The sequence below is a fragment of the Panthera uncia genome, chromosome D2, assembly GCF_023721935.1.
Source record: "Panthera uncia isolate 11264 chromosome D2, Puncia_PCG_1.0, whole genome shotgun sequence".
NCBI lineage: Eukaryota > Metazoa > Chordata > Mammalia > Carnivora > Felidae > Panthera > Panthera uncia.
In genome coordinates, this window is record NC_064818.1 from 53,839,044 (window position 1) to 53,860,454 (window position 21,411).

Genomic DNA, 21,411 nt, shown 5'->3' on the forward strand with positions numbered 1-21,411 from the left:
CTTATTTAAATCAAACAATTCTGTCAAGTAGATATCATTTCCTTCATTTCACAGATGAGGAAAATGAGATTCAAAGTGTAAGAATAACTTGTCCATGACTAAACAGGTAGGCAGAGGTGGCACTGGGATGCATCAAGTCTCTCTGACTCTAAAGCACATGTTTTCTCTATTCTGCAATGGCAGGGTTCCAAGTGGTACCCTCTAAAATCATAGGGTAATGCATTCAGGCCTGGTTCAAAGATACCCAACTTAATTCTGCCCTTCTATTTTTAATCTTATTTAAATGTTCTTGGTTCAGTATTTTGTCTAATGGTAGTATATAACATTATTAGGAGGAAAAAAAAAGCTGTACATAAAATCTCAAGTGAGAGGCATCCTACATTAGACTTAAGACTGTCACTCGTTCCCTAAAGGTCAATTTAGTGACCTTTATGATATAATACCAATTCATTTAACCTGGCAGAATCTACTAAATTTTTAAAAAGGCACGTATATTTATCTGTGTGTGCATGTATGTGTGTGTATATATATATATGTACAGTCTTTTCTAGTTTTGAAATATTTCCAAAACTTTATGTTCTTATTTGAATACGCCTTTAAGAAGAACCTTTAAAAACCGAATACTTGAGAGATGAAAAGATTAACAATACAAATGTTTCTATAATTCACATAGGGACAGAAGGCTCGAGTTTCCGTGGCATTATTAGTATGCCACGATACGCCTTGGGCAAATCATTTCATCTCTGGGCTTCACTAAGGGGAAATCAGATGACAATCTCTAAGGCGCATCCAACCTTTAAAATTCTATGACACTATAAATAACAACCAGGAAACCTAGTAAAACATTTCTCAAAGCATGATCAACTATGTCTTTGAACAGGGCAAGCAAAAGAGAAATCTAATCAGCATTTACTTTTTCATTGGGACCACTTAATTTAGCAGCTCCCTTAGCAGCACATCCGCCTGCGTTGGAGGTGCAGAGCTGAGAAGACTCCAAGGAACCGCCAACTCTCCGGGAAGAACACCTGGCCAATCCTTGTGCTTTTCATCAAAAGGTGCTTAGTCGGAAAGGAAAATAAAGCCCACTTTTACAGCCAACGAAAACGTTCCCCTCTATCTAAACAATCTACCCATTTCAGCCTCAAGGAACGAATAAAAGAGGACAAGTGAAAATAGCTGAAAGATTACTCTTCTTTAGTAAACAGGGTGAGGACTTCAAAAAGTGATCAAATATGTCCACGGCAACAAAGCAGGACTCAGAGTTTTTGCCTATTCTCTCTCTCTGGTTCCTCCTTGGTACACTAGAAATGTGCACCAAATATGTAAAAGGAGAAAGTTATGTGAATAAATGTAGGATTGGAATAAATGTAGGACTGGTGTTCTCAAAGATCCCACATGCCAGTCCAAGTTTTCTCCTTACTTGCAATTAAGTAGTTAAGTTGCCTGATTAAATTAAAACTCAAGCCTTAGGGCATGTTTACAATAATTTATAAAGTTACAGGCAGGTCACTGTGGTTTAAATTTACAACTTAATTTTATAATTAAGCCCCAAAGAACACAGTGTGGGGAAAGGGTGGGGAGAAGAATACAAATATGTACACCTATTTTCAACAATAACAAAAAATATTCTGAAAACAAGAATGAAATTTAACCAGTCAAAATTAAACATTAAAAATCTCAATTCACATCCGTTTCTCAAAAGTGCAAAAATAGCAGCAATTACGGTTCATTTTACACTTGTAGACAATGAAGTCACAATTAGAGTAAAGAGCTTCAGTAAAATCAATGCAGTAAAAAACAGGATTAAAATTCAGAGTTCCTGATTACAAGATCCAAGCTCTATTCAAAAATCAGGACACCTAATCAAAGATCCTGTAAAAACTCAATTGCTCAAGCTTCTGTTCACTGGGTTAAAAATGTCTATGCAGGAGGAAATATACTCTCTGGCTAATTTCACAGAGAAAAATTAGAAGTTTAAACACTTTAAACTCAAAGGGCCTGATAAAATAGATACCTGCATAATAAATAGATGAGGATTTTTTTCCAATTTTAACAAGTCTTTGACCTAAAATTTAAAACCACACTATCTTACAAGAATTGAAAGAGTAAACTAACACCCACTGATAAATACATTCTGAGCCAATGGTACAGGTCTGAATTTGAGGCTTTACACAGAATTTTAAATATCCATATACCCCATGACATTCCTGCACCTCCAGAAATTATGAAATCTCCTGACAGCCTTCCCTAACCACATATGTCCAATAACTAGAAGGTTTACTAGAAATCACTTTTCAGGAAGAAATAGGTTAGGGAAATAAAATTTTAACAAATATTTACTTTATTATTTTACAAATATTCAAAATAAACCTTTGTTACTTACTAACATACTTTTCTCAATGCAACTTAACTTACAGATTAAAACATTTTTTAGAGTTTAAAGCAGTGGTTCTCTAAGGTCAATCAGCAATGTCTGATGACAGGTTGGATTGTCACAACTGGAAGGTGCTACTGGCACTTACTGGGTAGAAGCCAAGAACTTTGCTAAACATCCTACAAAGTACAGGACAGCCCCCCACAAAAAAGAATATCTGGCCCCAATGTCAATAGTGTCAAAACTGAGAAACCCTAGTCTATAATCTGACTTGTACTATAAGGACTATTAAGGTTTACTTACCTTTGAATTTAATATCCAGACCACTAAATTCCAATTCAACTCCTTGAAGTGCTTCTCCCAGAGTTTCATGGTAATGACTGATACTTTTTTTTGACCCCACACAAAATGGAAGTGAAAAGTACTTATATGTCTCTTGGCGATTATGGTAGGGCCCAACAGTATTCATCCATAAGACAACTTCCTCTTTATCATGATACTGAAACAAACAAACAAAAACAAATTATAAATTTTTTAATCTAATTTAAATTAAGGGAATATTTGTTATATGATCTAAACAAAAGTGTACTGTGTTTGGGAAGCTATAAAATACTGGAAGTTTATTTTATTTTAATCTGATGATCAATGTCCATACCTTACAAAGACACTTGTTGAATATTAAAATTATATCTTCTGATTGTGATCTCAGGCAGATCCATCTTTTCTAAACTTTGTTTTACAGAAGGTATTGTTTAAACAAAGTCCAACAGCACATGAGAGTTCAACAGCACATCAAATAATGGTGAACCCAGAACCAGTATTATTCACCATGCTAACATGGACAAGGAAGGAGGAAAGAAAATCAATAGCTTACCCAGAAACTCATGCTAATCATTAGAAACTAAAAAATCTAATGTTGCCAGCAAACGCAAATAAAATTTCATCTCCTTTCTGATCTTTTCCGTGGCCATTGGTCAAGGTACTAGAAATGACTAAACAAGAGGAAGAGAATCCCATGCTATGGAAATCTCCACAGTCCACTCAAGCCATCATTCTATCTTCCCCCTTTACTAGCCTGAAAGACATGTACTGTATAAATACTTCTTTGGATAAGTAAAAATGGTTCTCGCCATCAGTAAATACCATCTGTAGCTAAATCTGGAGTGTGGTCCAATGACTGTGGGTAGGTGACTCCACCTTTCCAGGGTCCAATTGGGGAATGTGCCAAAGATTTCTAAAATCTTAAGTTTAAAATTCCAATGATTCTATGAAAAGCAATTACCCATAGCAACATAAACTGAAGACAAGATAGGATACAATTTAAGTCAACTAACAGTGCAGACATTAAATCACTGATCAATTATTTACCGAGTGCCTGTTACATCCAATAATTGTGTTTATAGCTGAGGATACAGCTGTTAACAAGACAGGTTCCCTGCCCTACTGGAGCTCAGAGCCTAAAGGGAAAGATGGACATTGAACAAGTAATTATAATAAAGTAGAGTGCTAAGGAGCATGTACTAGAGAAAGCTAACCAACTAACCAACTACCAAATTCTTCCCTCCAAAACTAATATAAAAACATTTTTTAAATCAAAATCCAACCTCTCCAAAAACAAACTCATGCCACCCAAATCTACCCTTTCATCTTTGTTTTTTCTAATGGTATCACCATTCACTCGCACATGGAAACTCAAACCCCAAGTCTCTCTGCATTCCAAAACCACACTGACTTGTCTACTCTTACCCAAAGCATCTACATCTTCCTTTTGATTCACACCACCAGCATCCTAGGAGTTAGATATAATCACCTCATCTTCAAATATAATAAATGTCTCAATGTCATATAAAACATCGTTTAGGTCATTAAGAAAATAATAAACTATCTTATTTTTTGAATACATGAGACACGTACCAAGCATAGTGTTAGGTGTTAAGGACACACAGTTGACCCTTGAACAATGCAGGGTTAGGGTCACCAACCCACCATATAGTCAAAAATCCATACGTAACTTTTGACCACCCCAAAACTTAACTACTAATAGCCTTGTTGATCAGAAGCCTTACCAACAACATAAACAATCGATTAACACATTTTTGTATGTTATATGTATTATATACTGTATTCTTACAATAAAGTAAGTTAGAGAAGAGAAAATGTTAAGAAAATTGTAAGGAAGACAAAGTACATTTGTCATACTGCACTGTATTTACGGAAAAAAATCTGCATGTAAGCAGAACTATGCAGTTCAAACCTGTGTTGTTCAAGGGTCAATGTACAGATAAATAAAACACTGTCCTTTCCTTTAAGTTCACAATCTATAGTGGAAGACAAGTAAATGATTAATGATGAAGAAATAGCGTTAAAACTAAGGTAATAAAGGGCTATCATAGCAGCGACAAAGGAATTATTAATTCTGCTTTGGCAGAGAAGAAAATTCTCTAACAATATAGAAAATCATAAACCATTTCAAGTGAACTCAGAAAAACAACTATAGATAATCTTCACGTATGAAGGAAGGAATCAAAGGTCTGAATATATCCATACATCCCCATTCAGCTGACAAAGCTATTAGGCCACCACTCTTCATCTGATGCTCATGGTCACACAGCACTAATCAATCAAGGCACTCCTTTACAGAGCCAGTTATAGCATAAGAATTCTCAAAACAGTGCGCTAAACCAATCAATGATCAACTGACCACAGCTGGTATTAGAATTGAAACCTGCTCACTTGGCAGAAACCTCTCTGCATAGTATAATCTACACAAAAAGTATTTAATAAATACAACGGGAAAACAATGAAAAAAAACACACAAAAAATGCTGAAATGTAAAGTTCATTAACAACTTACTAAAAAAAAGTTTGAAGTATGCGTACTGACTGATATGTGCACTGATTGCAATAGTTCCCTTTTAGAGAAAAAGGGAAGGTAACAAAATACATCTATTTAAGATTAGAATGCTGAACAAGAGGACCTATCAATGAGGACCTTGTCATTAATCCTGCCGAGTCCGCAGAAATGTTTAAATGTTACTTGGGAAAATAAGCACAAAAATATTTTTTCTATCAATTCCAATACTCATAATTCCTTTAAAAATAGACAAAAATTTGAACTTAAATACTTATTTAAAAAGGGCATTCTTTTTTTTATACAAACTGAAACATAAAATAACTAAAGGGTCACAGCGTGTGTTAAACGACACATTCCGAAGTCACTTATTTTAATCATTCATGAAACCTGAATGGGGCAGTACAGCTGTGGCCACATGATGGAAATTGCACTGTAACAAAACGTACACCGCTCTGTAACCCTTCTGGGAAGAGGACTGAAATAATAATTAGAAATACATATAGATGTGAGGGGCGCCTGGGTGGCGCAGTCGGTTAAGCGTCCGACTTCAGCCAGGTCACGATCTCGCGGTCCGTGAGTTCGAGCCCCGCGTCAGGCTCTGGGCTGATGGCTCGGAGCCTGGAGCCTGTTTCCGATTCTGTGTCTCCCTCTCTCTCTGCCCCTCCCCCGTTCATGCTCTGTCTCTCTCTGTCCCAAAAATAAATAAAAAAAAAAAACGTTGAAAAAAAAAATATTAAAAAAAAAAAATGCTTCTTTTCCTTTACATCACTCCTTATGCAGACCATGATCAATATAATGAACTTAATTAAAATGTTACTTTTCTTTGCAGTTCTTGATTACCCCTGAGAGTAAGTGCTCCCAAGACAAGGTCAAGACAAGAGTTCTTTTTCAAGAGAGAAAATGTGCCTTAAAAATATCCTGAAATTAGAAAATATCAAAAGGAAGACTTTACACAATGTTTTTTAAGAGAAAAAACACTTTTCCTTTCCCTAAAGCTGCTGAGAAAGTCCCTGAGCTCCACCAATCCATGAGCAGAAAGCAATAGAGGGAAGGCTCTTCTCTCTACTCTGGCCAAAAGGCTAACCTAATTCACTTTCAAAACATTCCATGAAGTCCCAGCAAGCTCATTTTAAATCCTTTCCTTGGAAAAACTATGAGTAGGCCAATGGCACTGAGAAAGACAGAGATTTGCAACTTACCTGCTGAGTGTAACCAGGAGAAGGGGAGAAAAAGCAAGGAAGCATAGCAGGGGACCAGGGGACCCTTGAGCATGGCAGTAGTAGTCCCTTCCGTGAGGCCTACCTGGGAAGTAGCCAAGTGAGAGGAGGCCAATCCAGACCACCTGCATTCTTCACCTCACCGTTCTGTTCATTTTCCAGTTCTCGGAAGAGTTTCAGTTATACTAAATTTTTGAGCCACCCCCTCCAGCCCAAATGGTTTATAATATTGTCTTCCCTTACTTTCCTTCTCCACCTTGTTTCTCATGCCATTCCCCCAAATCTATAATGCCCTCCTTCTCTCCACTTTGTCAATTTCTACTTATCCTTCAAAACTACTCAAATCCTTTCTCAAACCCTCTAATCCTCAGCTAAAGCCTTAACAGATCAATCCCTAACATGATCTCGCCATCTTTTCTGATTGTATTAGCTAACACTTATTAAGCACATACTCTGTGCTAGGCAAACTAAGGTCTTTACATGAATATTTAATCCTCTCAAAATTTTATTAAAACAGATGCTATTATTTTCCCCATTAAAAAAATTTTTTTTACTGTTTATTTTTGAGAGAGAGACAGAGCGTGAGTGGGGGTGGGAGGGGGGGCAGAGAGAGGGGGAGACACAGAATCCGAAGCAGGCTCCTTCAGGCTCTGAGATGTCAGCACAGAGCACAATGCAGGGCTCGAACCCACAAACCGTGAGATCATGACTTGAGCCGATGTCGGATACCCAACTGACTGACCCAGAAAGATGCCCCTATTTTCCCCATTTTACACATTAAAATAAAGAACAAAGATGTTAAATAATTTGTCCAACATCATATAACTAATTAGTATCACATTTACAAGGTTAGGACTACACTTTTGCTAATCCCAAGTCAGTTTCATTAACTAAAGAGCAAAAACTAAATGAAGAAAATATGATAAAAATACAGCTGTACAAAGCAACTAAAGACAGTTACTGAATACTGAACAATTTTTTCATTTGAACCTTTAATCTGCCTTAAAGAAGAAAACCTTCCTAAGAAGTGACTTGTGTTCTAATTTCAAAAGGCCTGACCTTTATTCTCAAGATGTCACCAATGTTAGGCCTCTCTTAAATACTGTTTATGTGCTGGGGAAGGAGAGACACAGAAGTTTCTCTCCTTGATAGAAATCATGAATTAATTTTTCTTAGGAAGAACACTTTAAGAGATAGTGTTACTGATGTACTCATGTAAAATCTGAATAAAGAAATGATACTTTGGGGGAGTCTGGGTGGCTCAGTCGGTTAAGCATCCAACTTCAGCTCAGGTCACGATCTCATGGTTTGTGGGTTCGAGCCCCATGTCGGGCTCTGTGCTGACAGCTTGGAGCCTGGAGCCTGGAGCCTGCTTTGGATTCTGTGTCTCCCTCTCTCTCTGCCCCTCCCCTGCTCATGCTCTGTCTCTCTCTGTCTCAAAAATAAAATAAACTTTAAAAAAAAAAGAGAGAGAATTTATACATACAGGAGAAGGACTAAGGGCTCAGAATAAGCACCCAAATGCCACCACTTCCACAGAATGAGGTAAAATATACAATGTTTGCTTTCTTTTTTTTTTAGATTGAAGTAGAGATTTGGGGAAGATTTTTTCCACTCTTTATATAAATATATTATTTTAAAGAGTTGCATATTCAAGAACAGGAATCTGAGTATGACCCACACCCAGATAAAATTAATAAAAGCATAAACTTTGCACCATTCTTCAGGTAAATTCACTTAAGTGCCTTAAGTGATCTGAGAAGAAATTGTGGTTGAGCCAACTAAGTAGCCAAATTTCTGAGATGGAGTATTCTAGTAATGTATTTCATTGAGTTTGTATATATACTATGCACACCCTTTATTATACATATATATGTATAATATATGCATATTACACATGTTTGCTTTAAAATACGTATCAGAGTGGGGTGCCTGGCTGGTTCAGTCAGAAGAGCATGAGACCCTTGATCTCGGGATCGTGAGTTCGAGCCCCACGCTGGATATAGAGATTACTTAAATTAAAAAACAAAACAAAACAAAAAAAACTTAAAAAAATTTAAAATACATATCTGAGAAAGCAAAATTTAGTTCTCAAAGTGTTTCAGAAATCGTAATTTTTGATGCCTTTTATTTATTTAAAACACACATCAGATTCTTAATATAAATAAATATAATTATAAAATACAGAAATAGATTTTTAGATAATCTCTTGAGATAACTGTGCTCTCTATCTCCCTCTCTCTCAAAATAGCTTTGTACCTAAATAAACTTTTAGTCTACCACAGAGTACAGCCGAAAATAGGACAACGAATTATGGCATTCCTAAAACTAGATCTATATTAAAGCACTCACAAATTCACCTGCAGTAAAGTTTATTCTCTTTATAAATCTTCAAAGAAGTTTTAAGAGTTCCCAAACTCCCAACAGAGACGAAGACAAGAAGCTGCCATTTGACAAAGTAAAGCAAACAAACAATTTCTGAAATCACTCGGTGGTGTGCTAAGTGTTTATAGCAGAGGCTGAGTGTATGCTACCCTAGGTACAGATTGGGCCCCTCTAACATCACCTACCAGAGGTACAATGGGCCACAAAGAAATGCGATTTTAGATTAGTTAGGGCCACTAAGTCATAACAGCATCCCAAAGACCATGCATCCTACATGAACAATGGTCTGGATTTGTTCACTGTGCTTTAAGCAATGGGTTTCATGCTTCCAACACTGCATATTTCTTGTCTCTAGCAGCTCCCTCATCATTCAAGTCACTCAACAAGCACTGATTAAATGCCACTGTGCCAAGCACAGAGCCTGGGTATGTAACAGACAACAAACAAAAACAAAAACAAAAAACCTGACTTTGTGATCCTGAGGAAACAGAACCCATAAAATTTCAAGGCTACAGTATAAACCATAAAATGCATTGAGATTCTTGAGCCCTTCATTATTGGTTTTTGGTGCTGACATCTTTACATATTATTCCTGTGGAAATTTTACTTACAAGATAGGTAGAAAAAGGAAGAACTAGAGAGTCACTAGGCCTCTTCAGGCCTTAGGAAAATGAGTGTGTTGGATTAAATGATCTCAAATCTTTCCAGTTCTAAAATTCTGGTTCGCAATCTGAAATATTTTTAACAGAGTCCTTTGGAATCTGGGGAGACATGGTACTCTAACTGTAGACCTTTCCAAGTCCTCTTGGTTTCAGAAAACAAAATAAGCACAAACCACACCTTATACATCCTTCACTCACTCTGAAAAGTCCTTTTTATAATCCTTGAATCACATATTAAGTGCCTTTCAGGGAAGTTTTCTTTAACTTTTTATTCCAAACAGTATGCGCTGCATATATGATTCAACTTTAGAAAACTGAAAAGACACATCTTTATATATTCTAGATGTGTACATACTTTACAAGTCAACAGCACATTTCCTTCTCATTATTCTTATGAGAATATTAAAAGGACTCTGCATAAATAAGCACTTAAAAAATAACATGACAAATAGTCAGCTGAATCCTAATTTAGTAGGTAAAACGAGAAATAAGAGGCTTTGTGAAACTATATAAACTAGTTACCCCTTCCTAAGACCAGCTATATAACTAGTGGGGCCCAGTACAAAATAAAAACGCAGGTCTCCTTGTTCAAAAAGGGGTGCCTGGCTGGCTCAGTTGGTGGAACATGTGACTCTTAATCTTGGGGTCGTGAGTTTGAGCCCCATGTTAGATGTAGAGATTGCTTTAAAAAAATTATTAAAAATTTCTAGATGGTGGGGCATCTGGGTAGCTCGGTTGGGTAAGCATCCAACTCTTGATTTCAACTCAGATCATGATCTCATGGTTTTTGAGTTTAAGCTTCGCATCAGGCTCTGCGCTGACAGTGAGGAGCCTGCTTGTGATTCTCCTTCTCTCTGCCCCACCCGTGCAGAAAGTTTTCGCACTTTCTGTCAAAAATAAATAGGGGCACCTGGGTGGCTCAGTCGGTTGTCTAACCGGCTTGGGTCAGGATCTCACAGGTCGTGAGTTCGAGCCCCCCCCATCCGACTCTGTGCTGACAGCTCAGAGCCTGGAGCCTGCTTCAAATTCTGTGTCTCCCTCTCTGTCTACTCCTCCCCCACTCACTCTCTGTCTCTCTCTCTCTCTCAAAAGTTAAAAATAAACTTTAATAAAAATAAATAAAACACTTAGGGTTTTTTTTTTTCATTTTTTAAAAATATTTATTCATTTCTTTTGAGAGCAAGCGCATGCCTGAGCAGGGGAAGAGTAGAGAGAGGGAAAGAGAGAATCCCAAACAGGCTCCAAGCTGTCAGCGCAGAGCCCAACGTGGGGCTCAATCCCACGAATGTGAAATCATGACCTGAGCCAAAATCAAGAATCGGATGCTCAACCAAATGAGGCACCCAGGCACCCCAAATAAATATTTTTTAAAAATTTCTGGATAGTAACGGCAGAGCATCAAAGCAAGCACAGTATCCACATGCTTGCACAAGTTACTGACTGCACAGGTCAAATGCCCGTTAAGGGGACCTTATCTCCCTTTAATGCTAAGCAAACCTAGCTTTGCGCAGTGGCAGTATCGTAGCCAATGAGGTTTATCCGAGGCGCGATTATTGCTAATTGAAAACTTTTCCTAATGCTAAGCAAACATCTCCTCAGTAACAACCCATTATGGAGTTAGACTTACACAAAAATTTCTTTAAGCAGCTAAAACTACTATCAATACAGACAACTACTCAATTTAATACCAAGTGTCTGTCCTATTTTTAGGATAAAGGGCTGCAGAGTATATCCCCTAATAGTGTAGAGGATGATTAATTTACACTGCCTGAGCTAAAATCCTACCTCCATCCCCACTGGCTGTGTGGTCTCAGACAAGTAACTTAAACTCTCTGATGCTGGTATACTCATCTATAAAAAGGGTATAATAGGATCTTCCTCACATGATTATTTATATTTAAAGTAAGAGTTAATATACGTAAAGTACTTAAAATAGTGCCTCACACATTGTTGCCACAAAAGTTCTATTAATTATTATTCCTACCTGGAAATTGTCTTCACAGAAAGCTAACCTAAAGGGCAAACTTTAACTTCTGAAAATTGCTCTTTAATTAATAATTCAGTCCCACAAATTTTTATTACACAGCTACTCAGCAACCTTCCCTTGGCAATTTTTCTCTTCCTTCAGTATCATTCTCTCTTACTACCTACTTCTGCCTTCTTGGTGGGAAAAAAAATTCACTTGACTATAACTTTTCCCGTATTTTTATCTGGTTAAGGTGAATGACCAGTTTCAAGAAATATTTTCAAGACACTTAAGAAAAATAAAAATTTTGGCTAATAGCCAAAAAAAAAGACACTTATCTAAATTCTATACTTATAGCTTAATGCTAGTCTTCCTATACCCTTTTTGCTTTTTAAATAATGTATATTAATAACAGGTAACCAAGTGAGACCAATTCAATGTAGATATGAATAAAATGAAGTAGATTCTAAATTTTTTGTCCAGCAATTATCTCACACATACTATGTCCTCTCAAAAACCTTTTCTCATATATTTTATATTCAATTACTGGCATAAAAAATTGAATTCTCCGCAATGAAATTTCAATGAAATTTGTATTTGCATTTTAAATCTGCAAATTAAACTCAGGCCTTTTTATATACCTCCAATTTGTGAAATTTTAATTAAGTTTTCCCTATTTATAGCAGTTTATATAAAACACAAGATCAAAGAGGAGGATACTCATCTTAAATTTGTATGCCGGTACCGTGGAACTATAGTTAAGAGAGAGTTTTGAGTTTTTATTTGGTAACTTTCCTTAAGTGTTCAAAAAATTGGAAAAATATTAGTGACAGTACAATTGACTAAAAGGATGCCCACTGCAAATGAACAGTTCTTACACTTCAATATGTTACCTGACAGAGAAAATGACAGGAAACAGTTTTTCAATTTAACTGTTTAAACTGTGAACAGGGGCGCCTAGGTGGCTCAGTCGGTTAAGTGGCCAACTTCAGCTCAGGTCATGATCTCGCGGTCCGTGAGGGCTGTGAGTTCGAGCCCCGCATCGGGCTCTGTGCTGACAGCTCAGAGCCTGGAGCCTGTTTCAGATTCTGTGTCTCCCTCTCTCTGACCCTCCCCTGTTCATGCTCTGTCTCTCTGTGTCTCAAAAATAAATAAATGTTAAAAAAAAATTTTTTAAAAAATAAACTGTGAACAAAATTATCTTAAGGTGAAGTCACAAATAAAACACAAAAACATGTCAATGATTTCAGATGTGGGTCTCTAAAAAAAAAAAAAAAAAAAATACAGGAAGTTTCTGGCTGTGACTGAAGGTAAAATAGCCAAAAGCTTAGCGCTTTCATTAGCTAAATTAAAAGCTCAGCCAATCCAGCAACCAGAGAAAAGAAGTGTGGTTAATTACAAATAAAATCTAAAGGACGGTCCACTGAATATTTTAAGAATGATTGCTTCACTTCTTCACTTATCAAAAATGACAGAAGATTCCCCCCAAATCTTTCAGATTTAGGACATACACAACCTCTCACGCAAAATCATGTCATTACTGAGTTACAGAATTAAAAAAAAAAAAAAAATTACTCCCTAAGCAACATCTCTATTTACAAGACTTCCTGCGTGGCTCACAGCTACCACTCTGAAAACCATCGAGTTACAGCCCTAAGTGAAAGTCACTTTTAGAGTCGTTAACATCCACGCTTTGATGTGAAAAAGCCAGTTAAATAAACAGCCAACCAATTTTAAGCCAAATGCAAAAGGGACTATCCCCGGCCTACAGGAAGCACGGGAAACTCAAGACCCTTACAGCCAGAAGCTGCCTGGAGACCACCGGGATGGGAGCCTCATCCAGGGGCTAGAAGGGTGAGCAGAAAGTTACAAGAAAGGCCCAGAACTGAGTGCGTGTAGACTGAGTGCCCGCGTGTACACGTGTAACCTGCTCTTCACCCCAAGTTTATCAGTGCTGTCCCCACGCCAGGGTTTTCATCCGGTTTGGGCAAGAGAGAAAATAAAGGCTGGTGAGGACCATAAAAGTGGTGGATATTTCCTGGTCGGTGTATGACGGGTAATCGTAACGCATCCATCTTCCGCTGTGTCGCAGACCCCAGTAGCCAGAGCACAGCTCCCCTCCCTGGGGGCACCAGCCCCGAGCCCCGCAGCCCGCGCCCCTCCCCGGGAAAGTGAGCGCCGACCCTCACCACGCTCCCTCCCAGACCCCCAGACCTCAGAGCTTGGCGCCATTTAGGTGCGGGTAGGGGAAGGAGGCCCAGGCACTCGGGAACGGAGTCTTGCCCGGGAAGCGCACACAAACGCCTCCTCCCAGCTCCCGGGGTTCCTGCTCCACCAGGCCCAACCGGAAGGCGCCCTCGGCGGCCGCGGGGCTCTGCCGGGCCGCCCAGCCCTCCAGGCCGCGCCGAGCCGGACGGGGCGGCGGGTCGGGTCGGCAGGCCGAGAGCGGCCGCGCCGGCCGGGGGCCCCTCTCACCGTGTGCTCGTGCTCGTCCGCCCGGGCCCGGGGCAGCAACAGCAGCAGCAACAGCGCGGCGGCCGCCGCCACGCCGGGAGCGCCCGGCAGCGGCCTCATCCTCCGCGCTCCCACCGGCCCGGCGCCGGCCCACCGACTCCTCCTCCGCCGCCGCCGCCTCCGCCTCCGCCTTCGCCGCGGCCGATTAGCATCCACGGGGCGCGGACAGACGCACGGGGCCCGGGCCCAGCCGCTGGCTCCTCCGCGCCGCCGCCGTCACCGCCCGCTCCCGAGCCTCCCCCGCCCCCCGGCGCCTCTCAGCCTCTTCCTCTGACTCAGCCACGTCATCCGGCCACCCCGGCACACGCCGGAAGTGCCTCGCGACGCGGGGCCGCAACCGCTGCCGGGCGCCCCACCCGGGAGGCGCGAATTGCGGCCTCCGAGGGCCACATCTCCGGTCACCTCGCGCGCCGCCGGGTCGCCCGGCCCGCTCGGACCTCCGGGCCGGCCTCCGTTGGGCCTCGGCAGCGGTGGCGCGCACTCACGGCCTCGGCCTGGCGCCCCTCGCGGGTGCTGGACGCGCTCCTCGGGCCGCTCCGGGCCGCATCCCGGCACTGGAAGCCGTGTGACCTTGGCCAAAACGTTTTAAGTTTTCCTGGCCTCGTTTTCTTCGGCTGTGAAATGGGGTGCGACCCGCAGCCTCTGGAGCTTGGAATCCGTTAAGATACCCCTTGCAAGGCTCCCGTCCCCCGCCGTGAATTGAATGACTCACGCGCTCCCCTCATCATCATCTTGGGGGATTGTTGGACAGGGGTAGATAAGTGTTTTAGAGTCACTTCATATTTGTCGGGCCCCTACTATTTCAATCTTGTTGAAATTCTTGTTCATTTGTCTGCCCACTTATATTGTTGGTGTCCCGTCCACAGACATAAACACCTCCTGGAATCTAAGTCCTTTTGTAAGCAGGGAACCTGTGCGCCGCCGCCCTAGTTTCTGTGCCTAGACCAGTGCCAGACCTGTAGTAGGAACTAAAAAATTGCTCGTCCTAGGAATATGGATCCACCATCTACACAGTCCTCTGAGCCAAAAAGCTGGAACTTTAGTCGGATGTCTCTATCTTTCAGCCATCAGCAGTCAACGAGTGTTAGCATTTGGTATCTTAGAAATGTCTCAAAAACGTATTTTTCCTTTCTTTCTTATGCCAGTAACAGCTAATCTCCATCTGACTACATATTGCAACAGCCTAACAGGATCCCTGCCACCAATCTTCCCTCCCTATTTATCCTCCCCAACAGGTGCCAGAGTGATCTTTCTAAAAAGAAACCCGATTATATCATGCTCTTGTTTAGAACACTCCTTAAATATTGTTTAAATAAATCATGGAATCAGAGCTAAAATTTTCAACTCCCAGGCACTGTTCCGAGCACTTTACACGTGTTGACTCTTAATCTTCACCAAAACCCTATGAAAAGGCACTCTTGGTGTGTTCATCTTACAAGTATGATAACTGAAGCACAGAGGAGTTAAGTGGCTTGCTGAAAGAGCAGTTCCAAGCAGTTTTGTTCCAGAATCTTACTACTAATGGACTTCTATCTGTACAACCATTTCTAAAACTGAAATAGGCCTGTTTGTACTGGCATGCAATGATATTAACAGATACTCTAAATAGAAAAAGTTGACAGAATATAATCCCATTTTAAATGGTACTATATTAGTCTACCCATAGCAAACGATCTGAAAGATAGTAATTCAAACCATTGACACCAGGTTCAGTTTCTTCTTTGTACATGCCTGTAAATATTTGGATGGTTTTTACAATGGCCATGTGCTATTCCCATGTCATTGGGAAAAGTTTCTTGCTAAAGGAGAGCCCTGTCAACATGCAGCTGCACAGACCCCAGATTATCAGATACCAACTTTACCTTCTACCAATCTCTATGCCCTGGCTTCATTCCTATATTTCCCAAATATACCTTTTTTTTTTTTTTTTATACTTGTACCTTTGTCTAGAATGCAAATAAGTGGACGATTAGATACTCTCCTTCCAGGGCTAATTGAATGATCACCTCTTCAGTGAAACCTTGCATGACACCCTGGGAAAGCTGAGCAGCCCTTCTTCAGGATTCCAAAAGCATTAGGCATGTTATGTCATAGTTACCATCTTTCATCTCCTCTTCTGTAATACATTCTGACCTTTTTTGATGGCAAGGACTATCATTTTTTCATCTTTGTATCTGTCCCAGCTGCTGGAATAGTCATTGTCACATCATATACATTCAAACTATTTGCTGAATGAACAAATGAAGACATTAATAAGTGAAAAGCCAAATAGCATAGAGGATTTACACAATATTTTCTAGCCAGTCTAAAAGACATCACAAGGCAGTACATGATTAATTGCTGAATGAATCCTACGCCAGTGATTGCTATAGAAATCGGAGGGGGCGTCTTATACATCTTTGTATATCCCCTAGAGCACCTAGCGCAGTGACTTACTCATAGTGAAAGCTCAGTAAATGCTCTGTGAATGAATAATCACTGCTTTTGAATCAAGTGATGATGTGCAATTGAAGAACAAGCAGTGTAAGTGTTGAATTAAGATGGATGAGTAGTTCCTTGCTTAAACATCCATCACCAGCCTCCACAGATCTGAGGCAGTGAGCATTTGCTAGGTGTTGTGGGGAGCACTGGGATGGCAATTACTTAGGGGTGGGGAGGACACAAGAAAAAGTAAAAGCAATCATTTAGGGAGTGTAGACTTAAAACCAGGAAATTACACACACAACAGAGAATAGGCATGACAGTGTAAAAAACAGAACTGCACAAAATGTGACCAACTGTGCAAATGTTCAAGAGGCAGTAAAAGCAATGGGCAAATAGAAAAGAGGAAACCCTATTTTGGTGGAGAATTTGGAAAACTTTAATGGAGGGAAGAGCATGTAGGGTCATTAACTCAACAACTATTTATCAAGCATCTACTATGTGCCAGGAATTCCAGGAGGCACTAGGATATGATGATAAATGGCTTTAGGTGATAGAAGTCTGATGATAGGTATAGAAAGAAGGAATAAGAGTTAAATAATAGGCTGGGGGGGGGGACTGTAGCTTCAAATATCTTTGGAAACTGATGACCTCAAAGCTAAAAAACAGAACTCAGGGGCATCACCCAAATCAGGGCTGTTCTGGTAGACTGGAGAGTGAAAAACACTGATGTATCTTATTGCACCAGTTTCTGCATCCTGATTAGTGACCTCATTCCCTGACACCAAAAGGCATGGGAGAAAACATGCTAGTGAAAGGAAATACCTACCCCCCCCCCCCCAATGGCTATACAGTCTTTTTTGTGGTAGTCCTAATAAGACTCAGTTGGTGAAAGGGCTTATGACTAGTAAATGACCCAGAAACCCACAATTTCCATCTTTATTCTCATTCTTGATAAACATGATCTTCAAAAATCGTGCTCTATAAATAACAACATATCTTCTGACTTCCAACCTCAGCTACTGTTGGAGAAGGTAACTGAGAGGATCTGACTGCTAATTGGCCCTCGAGCCAGCCTGAACCCTGGCTATTTGAGGATCCTCACCCCCTTCCCTGTTTTTGGAATATGTACTCCGCCCACCATTCCCAAAGTGGGAGCCATTCCAAGGACATAGCCTTGAATGAGTAAGGTGTTGTTGAGATCATCTGGACAGTGTATGTGACTGTACCCAGTTAAGGCCTCTCTATATGAACTTTTAAGATTCTGGCAGGCAGGTGAGGAAGATCTACTTGCCTTATGACCGCCCAGGACAAGCCTTGTATGTAAATTTCCTTGCTTATTAAAACTGCTACCCTATCAACCTGGAGTGGTCTGCCTCTTTCTTCACTCTCCCTGCCTTCTGTGTACAGTGGCCGGTTTCAGATCACCTTTTCTTTGACAGTGTATTCCTTCTTTCTACTTTGTTATGTTGTCTTTCTAGTATTGACTTCCGGGGTGGGCCAGTCCTTCCATTGCTATTTATCACTTTGCACCTCTATCTTTTCTGTTTTTGCTTGAAACGTTTTAATCACCGGAAAACTTTATAATTGTTCGAAGTTCTTTCTTCAGGAAGCAATCACTTAAAACATTTGGTTCTCAGACTCAAATGAGTCGGTATTAATGCTTCCTCAGCCAACCAGCTGCAAAACCATACACTATTCTTTGACAGAGAAGCACAGAAAACCATCTTCTTTTCTGGTGCGTATGGGAGAGGGATCTAAAAATCCCAACTACTGAGGTGATATAGGATAGGCTAAAACCTCTCTTTTTTAGCAACAAAGCCAGAAAAATGGAGATGGAGAGTAGGTACTTAGCTCGACTTGTAAAACCACTCATTGAAGTAATTTACATCCTATCACTTTGCCTAATTATGGCCAAGCATTAGGGATTATTCACATCATTAAATACGTCAAGTTAAATGATTTGATTGCAACACCAACCTCTTGTTCATAATCTTTCATTCTTCATGCTTTGTTGCTTATATTGTTGGGTTACCTGCTCTCAGGTTTTCATACAAGATGAAGGAAGAATACTAGCCTAGGAACTGGATGACAGCATACTTTGCACAGTTAGAAGGAGAAGCAATGGCAGTGAATATGACTAATATGACTAATAGCTTCCCTTTCTATTGAACCAGCTCATAAAATCTTGGGGAAGGATGGTGGCAGCTGAGTTGTCTCCCAAAGCATCACACAGAGAGCTTTTTAACAGTCTCTTTGGATACCTAGTTACAATCTAGTTTCTGATCCTCACTGTATTGGAACCCATGATTTTGTTACATAACATATTCCTAAAAATGTGTATAAATGTTGAGTATGGAAGGTGAATAAATTCACGTCATAATGGGTAGTACTGTTTCTAAAAAATGCAGAATTTCACATCAACATTAGAGACATTCTTTGATAACATGGAGCAGTTCAGATGTGCAATGAACTCTGGACCATTTCCACCCGTGTCTCAAGTGTGTCATATTTATCAGACCCAAGTTTCTAATCAGCACTTTCAATTTTATGTTTTCCACTTACTTTCACAGAAGAATAAAATGTAATAAAATATTCCAATATTGCACAAACAGTGATGTGCACACAAAGATGCTAACACCATTAGCTGGCAGTAAGTTCTGTCATGTTATTGATCAAAATGCTTATTAGAGGGGCGCCTGGGTGGCGCAGTCGGTTAAGCGTCCGACTTCAGCCAGGTCACGATCTCGCGGTCCGTGGGTTCGAGCCCCGCGTCAGGCTCTGGGCTGATGGCTCGGAGCCTGGAGCCTGTTTCCGATTCTGTGTCTCCCTCTCTCTGACCCTCCCCCGTTCATGCTCTGTCTCTCTCTGTCCCAAAAATAAATAAAAAAGAAAACGTTGAAAAAAAAATTTAAAAAAAAAAAACAAAACAAAATGCTTATTAGAGAACTATAAAAATCTAAATTTGGCAATCCAAGAGGGAGCTTAGAGATATTGAATATAAAAAAGTGTAGCTTTTATCAAAGCCAAGTGTGCTTAAGAGACCACCTATAAATAAGAGAAAAGACAACAATACCAAAATTATAATTTCTTGTTCTCCTTTTATCCCACATTACCCTCTTTCTCCCAAATAAGTGACAAGGAGAGTAAAGGGACCACTGCAGAATGGCTACTATGTGCCAGGCATTGTGATAAGTGATTTGCACAAAGACTGTCTTAATGGCCACGGCCAATAGTGTATTTTATGTCAGAAAAAAGACCCACGACCCAGAAGCTATTAACTCCAACAAGAGTCCTCGTTTGCTGGACTGATGAATGAAATTGAAAAAGAACCTCGAATCATTAGAAAAGGACACAATAAAACTGTAATTAAATAGATCATTAATAGTGTGGCTTATATATGTCTTTCTGGGACAAAGAATATATTTCATGAAAAATCACCAGATTTCTGGTATTTTTTAAAGAAATGTGTCTGATACTAATTTTACTGTGTGTTTAAGTATCAAATTAAGGATCTGTGCTTTGAAGGTAGATTTCTGTACCAGTGACTCAAAATTAATCACATATTAATGACATATGACAATCATGATATACTAATGGCTCTCTATTCTCTGCACAGATTTCCTAATCCTAGTGGTAATATTACATTTATAAGAAAATATATAACTGTTTCGATTTTACATTCTTCCTTTCTCTTCTAACCTCTTGGCAGAGAAAAAGTCAAGGATCCTTCTCTCTCCTTATGGCCTGAACTTATAAGATCTATAAAGACTGCAGAACAATAAATGGGGTCGCTGGCATCCCAAGCTTCCGGTTCCCAACCATTTATAGATGTTCCTTGGTAACATCACTGTTTTGAAAGCATAGTGAAGTATAAGTGCCCAAATTGAAAAAAAAAAAAAAACAAAACTTGATAGTCCCATGCCCGGGAGATATGGAGGAAGGATATTTCTAGAAGGTCAACGGTCAGTGACTGAATTTCTACATGCGGGCATTTCTTGAGGGAGAGTGACTGGCTATCTAGAGATGGTTCCGGACTTCTGTGGAACCTCAGATTTGTATTCCACATACAAGGAATTAGGACTAATCCCTCTCTAAAGTCATTTTCGGTTTGTCTTGTGTGACCAGCTCCAACATTTAGACACCCTCCTGAATCTACAGAAAAGTTGAAGAACTATTTAAAAGTCAGGACATATCTTCTTACTTGAAAGCTGTAAGTCTTAAATCATAACCACTTCTAGAAGTTATGCTGGACTAGCAAATAAGTAAGGCCTAATATAAGTGCATTTCAGTAAAATCACTCATAAAGTACATTTCTGATCAATCTTTTCAGGCTTCTGACATGCCAAATTAGAGGTAAGTATTCCCATTAAGTCTTTATCCTTTTGGCAAAGAAGGATGTGGATCAATATACTTGGTGATGGTGAATAAAGTCCTCAGTTTTTCACTTCTTCATGCCTTAATAATATCTTCTTCAAGGAAAGCCCAAACCAGCAGGGCCACAACAATATCAGCCATGAGAGTAGGTCTTAAGGTCAATACTCATGCCATCATACTCAACACGAAGACATCATTAACAGGCTGAAACTGCAGGTCTCAAAGTCCCGAAGTAGGCAGGTTTTAGGAGGTGGAATCAGCGACCTCTGGGTGGAATAGGTGGAGGAGAATGGAAGGTCTCCCTGGTTGCAGGCCTGAAATGAAAGATAAAGGTCACTATTTTAAAATGAGTTTGATTAACTAGTTCTCAGGCATCCATGGTCTGTGGCAAACTTGGTAAACTATGCAAAGAACACGTTCCTTAGTTAATGAAGCCATATGGACCTCAGGAGGACCTCAGCATCCACAGTGCTGGCTGTGGATCACAACCTTAGCTGCACATTAGAATCACCAGTGGACCTTTAAAAAATACCAATTCCCAGGCTCTCTCCTAGACCCATTCCATCATAATCTCTAGAAGATAAGGCTCAAGCATCACAACTTTTTAATAGTGTCCCTCCCCCAATGAGTTATATTAACCAT

At 40.0% G+C, this 21,411-nt stretch overlaps 2 protein-coding genes and 1 pseudogene across 2 annotated transcripts in view; 1 reads left to right on the top strand and 2 right to left on the bottom strand.

Annotated features, from left to right (window-relative positions):
* Nucleotides 1–14,224, bottom strand: part of TM9SF3 (transmembrane 9 superfamily member 3) — a 69,586-nt gene extending 55,362 nt beyond the window's left edge. The window contains exons 1-2 of the mRNA XM_049646456.1: nt 13,933–14,224; nt 2,678–2,873 (exon numbers count right to left, since the gene is read on the bottom strand). Of these exons, the coding sequence (XP_049502413.1) occupies nt 2,678–2,873; nt 13,933–14,031 (295 nt within the window). The 5' untranslated portion in view covers nt 14,032–14,224. The remainder of the gene's footprint in view (nt 1–2,677; nt 2,874–13,932) is intronic.
* On the top strand, nt 10,991–11,147 carry LOC125933598 (uncharacterized; annotated as a pseudogene).
* Nucleotides 14,225–19,604: 5,380 nt separating the features above from the next.
* Nucleotides 19,605–21,411, bottom strand: part of PIK3AP1 (phosphoinositide-3-kinase adaptor protein 1) — a 118,220-nt gene continuing 116,413 nt past the window's right edge. Inside the window, exon 17 of the mRNA XM_049646455.1 lies at nt 19,605–21,083. Within this exon, the coding sequence (XP_049502412.1) occupies nt 21,026–21,083 (58 nt within the window). The 3' untranslated portion in view covers nt 19,605–21,025. The remainder of the gene's footprint in view (nt 21,084–21,411) is intronic.